The sequence below is a fragment of the Cyprinodon variegatus genome, unplaced genomic scaffold (assembly GCF_000732505.1).
Source record: "Cyprinodon variegatus isolate N-32 unplaced genomic scaffold, C_variegatus-1.0 Scaffold239, whole genome shotgun sequence".
Lineage (NCBI taxonomy): Eukaryota > Metazoa > Chordata > Actinopteri > Cyprinodontiformes > Cyprinodontidae > Cyprinodon > Cyprinodon variegatus.
In genome coordinates this window covers 716347-728072 of record NW_015150692.1, presented here as the reverse complement: position 1 = coordinate 728072, position 11726 = coordinate 716347, and the positions used below count along the sequence as shown (strand labels likewise).

Below are 11726 nucleotides of genomic sequence, written 5' to 3'. Positions count from 1 at the left end.
GAATTTCTAACTTATTATTTTCCTTCTTGCAGAAACGTAGAGGTTGCAGCGCTACCTGCTGATGGAGTAGAGACCCTCTGATGGATCGGCTCTATCTGAGCACGCTCAGAATGATGCCTCTCTCCATGTGCAGAGAAGTGCCCATGACCCCCCCTCTCCTGACCTTCACTCCCTGTTTTGAAATGGTTGCTTTTAGTAAAATTGTAAGACAATGGATGAGTTGTGTACTAACACGGTATTCTGTATTTTCACTACTCCTTTAATGGCCCCTTTTTTAATTTTCTTTTACCCTTTTTTCTGGCAGTTGAGGATTTATTTGGATATGTCTGCTTTTACCCACAGCAGTAAAACAATGTCTTAGCTTCATTGTTGAGTCTTTTTCTAGATTGATTTTTCTTTTTAAACGGAGCAAGACTCAGCTGCAGTTTTTATTAGTCAGTGAATGAACTCAGACACTAAGGTTTAAAACTGACTGAATCTCCTGACACTTAATTCCAACTTCTTTTTATGCGGTGAGCCCAGTTTATATGCTTCTTTTTATCATAAATGAAAATTTGTACCAGTTTAGAATCTATGCAAAGCTGTGATGGCGTTGGCCTTACCTGCTCTCCACTTCTGGCCAGGTCAAATACCACTCCTGGATGAGCCATATACCCGCCCTCTGAGGGAAAGCTGTGTGTGTGTTTTCTTGTTTTAAACATTGTGGGGCCCGTTTTCTGGAAAAGTAGCATGTTGTGGGGACCGATGCCTGGACCCCACGTGAGGAATTGCTGTTTTTAGGTCAGGGTTCATTTTTAGCACTAAGGTATAAACTAATCTGCTGATGAGCGTTCATCCAGTCAGTTCATTCTGAGTTAATCAGGAAATACCATCATTTTAGAGACTTTACCTCCTCATGATGTTCCTCTCACTCTAAGTTAGTGTGTATTAGTTCTCTTTATTGTCTCATTTCTTTGTGTATATTTGTATCATATCCTGACCAGAAAAGAAGTTGTCTCAATTTCTAAAGGGGAAGTTTTGGTTATATAATTGTGGACATTACTTACACTTGGACAAAGTAGGGATTAAAGCAATTTTGGTCACAAACTTCTGATATCCAGAGGTCCCCTTTGACGGGTGGGGGGTAATTTGGATCAGCCATTTTTTTTTTGGAGGAAATACAACTTCTATGGGCTCATTTACTTCATCCTTCTGTTCTTAGGGGAAAAGGAGTGACAATTCAGGTGATTTGATTTCAATGTTTTCCTTTAAACTTTGTGACCTAAAGAGGAAACTGTTTTAAATCCAATCATCGCTGACCTTTGCATTGAGCTCAGATTAAATCAGCATCTATTTCTGGTCGCAAACCACACACTACCATACCGATAAACTGTGTTCCTCTTTTTCTGTTTATCTATTTGTTTGTTGTGGACGTGTTTTTTTTTTTCCCCTGTAACACTAACTGGTCTTTTCTACTTTGTGTTTGTGATCTTAAAGACCACTCTAACAATGAACACTACAATCTTTAGTAAAAGAGAGCTTCTAGGTCTTTAAATGAATATATATTATATGTCAGGATGACCATTAGTTTAACTTTTCAGAAACACACCATGTGATGACTGGTTAAAGGGACCAGGCCACTTTTGTATTATGAAAAAAGAAAAACAAAGCAATAAAGTAAAAAGCAGGTAATTGCTGTGAAAAATGTTTTCATCACTAATGTTTAATCCAAAGTGGTTGACATACTCAACCTGCTCCTGCAACCAAACTCTGCAGGGTCATAAAGCATTAGCAGGTCAAGAAAAGAAGGTTTATCATATTCATAATGTTTCAGTGTTTCTTTAAGTTTTACTGTCTACAGCCCTGCTGCTGTTCTTTGGACAGTGACTGTAGTGAATAAATTATTCGGATGTCACAATGGTTTGTTTTTTATCCTTGAAGTGGCAAATTTCTCTGCGAAACTATTCTGGAAGCCAAAATAAAAGGTTTGGGACAACAGTACAATGTCTTCATGTTTTTCTTTCTGAACCTAATGATTAATTTCAAGCCTGAGAAGAGAGATACTCTGCATATTAAAGTTCAACTCTGATTTACAAAAGCTTAAGTATACATTATTTCCTCCATAAACCTCCATCCAGATAGATAAATGTGATGTTTTGCTCTTAGTTTTATGATGCAATAAATTACAAACATTTGTATGTAATTCACCAACACAAAGTAGTGCCTAGTTTCCAAGCAGAAGGTGAAAGATGCAATTTAATTCAGTCTTCATATCCTAAAAGATCAACACATAATCTCATTGTACTTTAGAACAGAGAAAGTTTTTTCAGTTGTATTTTGTTAGTTTCAAGCCAAGCACAGGATATCCCACTTGATTCCAGTTATCAAACAACACAGCACAGTTGAGTTACCTCCGCCAAGGTGGTTATTTGATAAGGTGAGTTTGTGTGTTTGTCTGTCTTTGTACAGGATGACTTGAAAGGTTATGAAGGGATTTTAATGATTTGATGAGTTGTTTTTTTTTGTTTTTTTGTTTTTTTTTTAACCAAAGGTGCACATAAGTCCAAGGAAAAATATCAGTTTTGGTGATGAACTGGATGCAGGAATTTTTACTAAAGGATGTTTTAACATTATTTGGCTAAATAACCAGTTCCCCCCTAAACCAGAGAGCGCAGCAGTGACAACTGACAGCTTCAGAATCTGGCTTAGGGACAAAAAAAGCATTACTTGGAGGCCTTAGGTTAAAAGGAAAATGATCATGGGTCATAACCCTTAACATTTTGCGAGACACTGTTGTAGCAGAATTGGTCATGGACCTTAATACAAGGCTATCAAGGAAAAAAAAAATGTAGGCAGACCTATTATTACAAGGGATGAAAGACTGGATGACGATCTAGCAGTACAGTGGTTCTGCATACCTGTCTGAACTGCGGGTGAAGAGCATATGCGAAAGGTCAAAGTGTTTTTTTTTGTAAGTTGATGACTTTCTATCATGGTAGAAACTAACCGTGCCTTGACAGCAATGGTCAACTCAAATTCTGAATAAATGAAGTAGAAAATCCGGTGCATAGCTGGGGAATTGCTGTTTGACCAAGCACAACAGACATTTCTGGAGCAGGGCACAAGTGGAAGAAAACTAACTCCTTGATTCAATTCAGTGTGTTTATATAGCGCAAATTCATAACACATTTCATCTCAAGGCACTTTAAAGACAAAATTCAACCAGATCATACAGTCAGATTGGTTCAAAGTTTTGTATTTAAGGAATACCAGCTGATGCATCGACTCATTGACTCAAAGGCAATCCCTCATACCAAGCACGGTTGTAGCGACAGTGGAGAGGAAAAACTCCCTTTTAACAGGAAGAAACCTCCAGCAGAACCAGGCTCAGTGTGAGCGGCCATCTGCTGAGGCCGACTGGGGTTCAAGGAGGCAGAAGCAGAGATGCAAAAAGCAGCAGAGATACAAAAGTTAACTATCAACAGCCAGGCAGATGAGTACTCAGCCAGCTCCCATGTCAGAGGATGAAGAGAGCACATGCAGTTAGTCACGGTCAGAGAAACAGGACTACACTGGCCAAACTCCAACATCTATAAACAAAGGTGTTGATGGCAGCAGCACAGCTAATATTTCTCTCCATGATGGTGTCACAGCCAGACTGAGAGCAAAGTGCTCTGTTAGGAACATAAGGAACAATCAGATCTCTGATATCAGATGGAGCTTGGCCATTTAAGGCTTTATATGCAAGAAGGAGGATCTTAAATTCAATTCTGGATTTAAAAGGAAGTCAATGAAGAGAAGATAGGAGAAATATTATCTATCTTTGTGATTTTCATCAGAACTCTGGCTGCAGCATTTTGGATCAGCTGAAGGCTTTTAACTACAGTTTGTGGACTTCCTGATAGTAAAGAATTACAATAGTCCAGCCTTGAACTAACAAATGCATTGACTAGTTTCTCAGCATCACCCCTGGAAAGGAGATTTCTACTTTTTGCAATATTCCTCGGATGAAAGAAGGAAATTATAGAAACCCGTTTAATACAGGATTTTTAATGACAGGACCTTATCAAAAATAACACCAAAACTTTTTACGTTATTATCTCAGATCAATTAAATCCCATTCAAATGAAGTGAATGACTAATCAGCTTCTTTCTACAAGACTCCGGTCCAAAGATAATATCGCCTGTTTTTTCGCATTAAGAAGAAGAAAGTTAAGAGTCATCCAGGTTTTTATGTTTCAAGAAAGGCATGTAGTCTATGTAATGGGTTAGCTTCATCTGGATTTATAGACAGATATAGCAGAGTATCACTGGCATAACAGTGGAAATTAATTCCAAGCTGTCTAATATTTCTACCAATTAGGGGCAGAGTAAATAGAATTGGTCCTAGCACTGAGCATGAAGAAGATTTATTATTAATGTGAACAAACTGAAATCTATCAGATAGATAAAATTTAAACCAGTCAAGGGCTGTTCCATGTGGCCATGAGAATATCATTAGTGACTTTTACCAGATTGAAACTCTTCAAAAAAGTTCATTATGGTGTAAGTGGTCACAGACTTGTTTGGCAACTGCTTTCTCAAGAATTTTAGATAAGAAAGGAAGATTGGATATAGGTCTATAATTGCCCAAGTCATCTAAGTCAAGAGACGGTTTCTTAAATGAAGGTTTAATCACAGCTACCTTAAAACCCTGAGGTGCATATCCCTGCAACAGAGATATGTAAACTACATCTAAAATGGAGGAGGAGATCTGATGTTATACTTCCCTAAATAACATGGTTGGAGCTGGATCCAAAATACAAGTTTAAGGCTTAGATTAAGATAATAGTTTGGGGCTGGATCAAAGCAGTCCAAACCCAGTTCAGATTCTATAGTTACCTCAGATATCGCCTCACCTTCCAGAGATAAACCAGTTATATTTAGAGGGGAGCCAATTATTTCTAGAATAAATCTTATTTATAAAGAATGCAATAAAGTAATTACTGCTAAGAGCAGGGAGAATGGGTAGTCCAACAGGGGCGTGTTCTAAGGCATTACACAGTGAACTAACAAGCCCATTAACAAAATCATAAACCTGTGAAGGGGAATAAACTGTTTGCTCTGTGCAGCACTGCTTGATGACACAGAGGAGATATATTTTGGAAAATATTATTTCAAATGCATAATTTCATTATCTGATAATGTTCTGCTAAAGTGAAACCTTCTTTTAGAGGAGGAAAAAGCTGTTAAAGTAATTTTGAATTTTATTAAAAAGTGGTCAGAGAGGACAGGGTTGTGGGGAAATAGTATTATTTCTTCAGATTCAATGCCAAATTTCAGCACAAGGTCGAAAGTATAAGTATGAAAATGTATGGCACTTTTCACATTTTGAACAAAACCAATAGCCTCTATAGTTTGCATGACAGGCTGCACTTAAGCTCTCACCTTCAACGTCAGCATTGGTGTTAAAATCCCCCACTATGATGACCATGTCAGTATTTAACTGAAACAGAAAGATATATTATGTCAAATTAACCACATTTAATAGGTTTAACTTTATAATTACCCCTCCCTGGGCTGCCACCTTATCTTGGTGGAGGGGTTTGTGTGTCCCAAGGATCTTAGGAGTTATGCTCTCTGAGGTCTTTATGCCCCCTAGTAGGGTCACCCAAGGCAGACAGGTCCTAGGTGAGGGACCAGACAAACAGCAGCCCAAAGACCCTTGATGATAAATAAAATAAATGGATGCAGTGTTCCCTTGGCCGGATGGGGGTTACTGGGGCTCCACTCTGGAGCCAAGCCTGGAGGTGGGGCACGCTGGCGAGAGTGCCTGGTGGCCGGGCTTTTACCCATGGCGCCCGGCCGGGCACAGCCCAAAGAGGAAACATGGGTCCCCCTTCCAATGGGCTCACCACCAGTAGGAGGGGCCAAAGGCGTCGGGTGCTTACCCTCGGCTAAAGAAGCTGGCTCTTGAGACAAGGAATGTCACTTCTCTGGTGGGGAAGGTTCCTGAGTTAGTGCTCAAGATTGAAAGGTTCCAACTAGGGATAGTTGGACTTACCTCGAGGCATAGCTCTGGCTCTGGAACCAGTCTCCTTAAGAGGGGCTGGACATTCTTCCACTCTGGAGTTGCCCCTTGTGAGAGACGTCGAGAAGGAGTGGGCATACTTGTTGCCCCTCATCTTGGTGCCTGTACGTTGGGGTTCACCCCGGTGAACATGAAGGTTGCCTCCCTCCGCATACGTGTGGGGGGACGGATTCTGACTGTTGTTTGTGTTTATGTGCCAAACAGCAGTTGAGATTACCCACCCTTTTTGGAGTCTTTAGAAGGGGTACTGGAGAGTGCCCCTCCTGAGAACTCCCTTGTTCTTCTGGGGGACTTCCACGCCCACGTGGGCAATGGCAGTGAGACCTGGTTGGAAGGATTGGCCCACCTGACCCGAACTTGAGTGGTGTTCTTTTGTTGGACTTCTGTGCTCCCCATGGTTTGTCCATAACAAACACCATGTTCAGGCATAAGGGTGTCGACATATGCTATTGGCACCAGGACACCCTAGGACGTAGTTCAATGATCGACTTTGTTGTTGTTTCATCTGACCTGCAGCCGCATGTCTTGGACACTCGGGTGAAGAGAGGGGTGGAACTCTCCACCGACCACTACCTGGTGGTGAGTTGGCTCTGATGGTGGGGGAGGACGCCAGTCAGACCTGGTAGGCCCAAACGTATTGTGTTTTTATTGTTAGTTTTTTATGCTCTGATCTGACAGGACTTTTGGACCCATCAGATACCGTTCCTACCATGTTAAACAGAGGGAACTCTAATTGGGTTTATAAGCCCATCATGTTGGATCTGATGGATCTTTTGGACCCATCAGATACCGTTCCCTGCATGTCTGACAGGTTGAACGCTATCGAACAGGGTTTATAGACTGATCAGATACCGTTCACCCATGTTAAACAGGGGGAATGCTATCTAACAGGGTTTATAGGCCCCATCAGATACTGTTCCCCAATGTAAAGCAAAGGAATGCTATCTGACAGGACTTTTGGACTCATCAGATACCGTTCCTACCATGTTAAACAGTGGATACACTATCTGACTGGGTTTATAAGCCCACCAGATACTGTTTCTTCATGTTAAGCGGGGGAAACGCTATCTGATGGATCTTTTGGACCCATCAGATACCGCTCCCTGCATTTTTGACAGGTTGCACGCTATCAAACGGGGTTTGTAGGCTCATCAGATACCGTTTACCCATGTTAGACAGGGGGAATGCTATCTGACGGGGTTTTTAGCCCCATTCAATACCGTTCCCCCCATGTAAAGCAGGGCGAATGCTATCTGAAAGGACTTTTGGACCCATCAGATACCATTCCCCCCATTTTAGACAGGGGGAGCGCTATCTAACCGGATTTATAGGCCCATCAGATACCGTTGTCCCCATGTTAAAAATGGGGAATGCTATCTGAAAGGGTTCATAAGCAAGCCCATCAGGTACTGTTTTCCCAATGTAAAACTGGTGGTATGCTATCTGACAGTATTTTTGGACCCATCATTTACCGTTCCTCCCATGTAAGACAGGCCCATCAGAGACCGTTCCCCCATATTAGACAGGAGGAACGCTATCTGACGGGGTTTAAAAGCCCTCAAAATACCGTTCCCCCCATTTTAGACAGGGGAACGCTATCTGACAGGGGTTTTGGACCTACAGTATCAGATACCGTCCATCTCATTTTAGACAGGGGGAACTGTATCTGACGGGGTTTATAGGCACATCAAATACCTTTGCCCCCATTTTAGACAGTGGGAACGCTATGTATTCCTCCCATGTTAGACGGGAGGAACGCAATCTGACGAGGTTTAAAGGCCCACAAAATACTGTTCCCCCATTTTAGACAGGTGGAACGCTATCTGACAGGGTTTATTGGCCCATGAGATACCGTTGTCACCATGTTTAAAAGGGGGAATGCTATCTGAGAGGGTTTATAAGGCCATCAGATACAATTTTTCCAATGTAAAGCTGGGGGTATGCTATCTGACAGGACTTTTGGACCAATCAGATACCATTCCCCCCATGTAAGACAGGGTGAACACTATCTGACGGAGTTTAATGGCCCATCAGATACCGTCCCCCCATGTTAGACAGGGGGTGCGCTATCTAACAGGGTTTATTGGCCCATGAGATACCGTTGTCCCCATGTTTAAAAGGTGGAACGCTATCTGAAAGGATTTATAAGGCCATCAGATACCATTTTTTGCCAATGTAAAGTTGGGGGTATGCTATCTGACAGGACTTTTGGACCAATCAGATACCATTCCCCCCATGTTAGACAGGGGGAACTCTATCTAAAAGGGTTTATAAGCCCATCAGATACCTTTGTCCCAATGTAAAGCAGGGCGAATGCTATCTGATGGGATTTAAAGGCCCATCAGATACCTTTGTCCCATTTTAAACAGGGGGAATGCTATCTGAAAGTATCTTTCGACCCATCATTTGCCGTTCCTCCCATGTTAGACGGGAGGAACGCAATCTGTCGGGGTTTAAACGCCCACAAAATACTGTTCCCCCACTTTAGACAGTGGGAATGCTATCTGAAAGTATCTTTCGACCCATCATTTGCCGTTCCTCCCATGTTAGACGGGAGGAACGCAATCTGACGGGGTTTAAAGGCCCACAAAATACTGTTCCCCCATTTTAGACAGGTGGAACGCTATCTGACAGGGGTTTTGGACCCATCAGATACTGTCCATCTCATTTTAGACAGGGGAACTGTATCTGGGTTTATAGGCACATCAAATACCTTTGCCCCCATGATAGTCAGTGGAAACGCTCTCTGACAGGATTTATAAGCCCATCAGATANAGCGCTATCTAACAGGGTTTATTGGCCCAGCAAATACCTTTGTCCCCATGTTTAAAAAGGGGAATGCTATGTGAAAGGGTTTATAAGGCCATCAGATACCATTTTTCCAATGTAAAGCTCGGGGTATGCTATCTGACAGGACTTTTGGACCGATCAAATACCGTTCCACCTACGTAAAGCAGGGGAACACTCTGACGGGGTTTATAAGCTGAGTATCTGGTGGGCTTATAAATGGGCTCATAAACCCCGCACAGAATAGAAGCTTTTGGAAAAAAAACATGCTCCATACAAAACCAAAAGAGAAACGAAAGCTGGAAAAGTTAACCGAGGGAACTACAAACCGGACAGTTATTAATCAAGTTCTCCACCAAGACCGTGGTACCTTTTCCAATGTTGGGCAGATGGTCACATCAAGCCGTACTGTGAAAATGACTCAAACCCAGTTCTAGTTGCTAAAAAGTGCAAACAGTTTAAAACAAATGAAAGAAATGGGTTGTTGAGAATCAGTTGCAGAACAAGTGGGGGCTGTAGACTGACATTCATGTCCCACTAGGTACAAACTTTGAAATTTACAGGTAGCTTTGTTACGCAGACTTGCAAGTGTGAAGCTAAACCTTATGTCTAGAGCTCATAGCATACACATCAAAGTGTTAAAGACAACTACCCCAAACTGCCTCAGGATTTATTATGTTATTATGTTATGCAGCAACTGTATACTAATAAAGGGCTGGTTATACTCCCCGCAGCAGTGTGTCACAGTGAGCTTGTCGCTGATATTTTTGATTTATGCCCAATATTGAAGCGTGGTCTGTGCTATGGTATTCCACGCCACAACACAAGTAGCTGTGGGTCTAGATACGGCCGAGGCAATGTGAGGAAGTGGGGGCAAGTTTCTGCGACAACGGAGGGAAATTAGGGCGAAAAAGAGCAGGGATCTAGCTGGTCCAAGTTCACGAGTCGTTTTCCACAATGGTGGTCTCCTGTCTCCTGTCTGCGGCGCTGTCTGCGATCACCTAAAATTTGAGGTGCACCAGAGTGTCTGTGGAAGGCGTTCACTGCGACACACGCAGATTACCTGTTTTCTGAGTATAACTCAGCCTTAAGTAGAAACCTAATTTGAAAGCTGAAACATGAACTGTTGAGAATGAAGTCAATGGGAATCATCAGCAGAGTTGAAGAACCAACTGAAGGGTGCTCAGGAATGGTCCCCGCTCCTTCTACAAAATGTATTCATGCGCATTTGTCTGGACTTCACCAACTTTAATAGAACAGTTTGCATGGAGAAATACATCCTGCTCTCTGCCGAACAGACACAGGGGCCATTTCTCAATTCACTAGAATGCGAGTACGGACTCGTGTCCTCGCCAACGATGTTCTTGAGAAGACCAAAGTAAAGTTTGGGAGCACCACATAAATATGGGTCAATTGGAACAGAAGTGTACTTGTGACGTCACCACACGCCCTGTTTGTCTGAAGCTGCATTTCTCCTCCTCTTATTAATAGTCTCTAGATTATAATGAATTCAATTCTTATTTTTTTTTTATTTAGTGGGGGAATAATGATTAACACAGTCAGATAAACATCAAATAAACATTTTGCCAAATAAAACAAAAATATCTCCATCATAGCCAGCGGTCCTTCACACGCGGCTATGCTGAGAGAGGGGCAAAGCAGACGGGCTCCGGTTAGCCCTGGCTGCTGTTACTCTCAGAGCTCCGCTGGTTGCTGCGGTCCTCTTGACTTCGATTTTTTCCCCCCGCATTTAATAAATACAGTGGGCTATACAGTGACGCTTAAAAGTATAATGTTCTCGCCTCAAATGATCTTAAAACATACTTTTATTGAACAACAGCAACAAAAAAGAGAACTTTGAACTTAATACTCTACCATTGAAAGCTGCTGCTGCCGCAGTGCATGCTGGGATAGCTGTCAATCTCAAGAACAGACAGACTGGAGATCTGTAGCATATGTTTCATGGTCCTTAACTGAGACTGAACAGAGGTATGCACAGGTGAAGAAGGGGCGCTTGCAGTAGCATGGGGATGTGAAAGGTTTAAAGACTTTCTTTTTGGGGCACAATTGTCCTTAAAAACTGATCATAAGCCAGTTGTTAGCCTGCTAGGACAACAAGCACCTACAGAGCTTCCTCCCAGGATTCAGTGATTCAGACTCAGGCTTATGAGGTACAGTTACTCCATCACCCACACTCCAGGTAAAGCTCTCCTCACAGCAGACAAACTTACACATGCACCTGTTAACCAAGATCCAGATCCTAAAGCTAGGGTGGAACGTTTGGCAGACACAGACATCTGTGTGGATGAAATAATCAGTAGCCTACCTGCTAGTTTGGTGTACATCACACAGCTGAAAGAAGAGCTTAAAATAGACAGTATCTGTCGGTTGGCCAGACTATAGCTTTCTTACTGGCCCCAGTGTTCTCAGTGTACTTGATGACATTTACTGGAAAACACCAGACATGTTATGACAACCATATGCTTTATGATGTCCATTTCATCCTACATTAGGAACATCAGGGCTCTAAAACCAATCTTAGACTGAAATTTAGACTGGAAAGACAGACAACCTGTGTAGATAACACATACCAAAACTGAAGGGATTGTCATCTCACTCCACTCTCCGCTCATATGTTGTGGAGAGCCCTTTGGGTGTCGTCATGAGGAACAGACATCACTTATTGCCACTACCAGACTCCACACAAAAGGTAATACCAGTGATGGGCAGTAGTGCTGCTACATGTAGCGAAGCTATTAGTTTGACTACATTTTCCAGTAGCTTGACCGTAGCTTCGCTGCTTTATTTATCAAGTAACTTTCCAGTAGTGACGTTATTGTTTATATCAAGTAGCGACGTAGCGTCCACAAACGCTACAAAATCCAGGGCA

General features: G+C 42.2%; 1 protein-coding gene across 1 annotated transcript in view; it reads left to right on the top strand.

Moving 5' to 3' along the window:
• The window catches only part of LOC107089110 (aspartyl/asparaginyl beta-hydroxylase-like), a 39347-nt gene extending 37364 nt beyond the window's left edge, over positions 1 to 1983 (top strand). The window contains exon 10 of the mRNA XM_015381676.1: positions 33 to 1983. Coding sequence (XP_015237162.1) covers positions 33 to 40 — 8 coding nt within the window. The 3' untranslated portion in view covers positions 41 to 1983. The remainder of the gene's footprint in view (positions 1 to 32) is intronic.
• The last annotated feature ends 9743 nt before the right edge of the window (positions 1984 to 11726 follow it).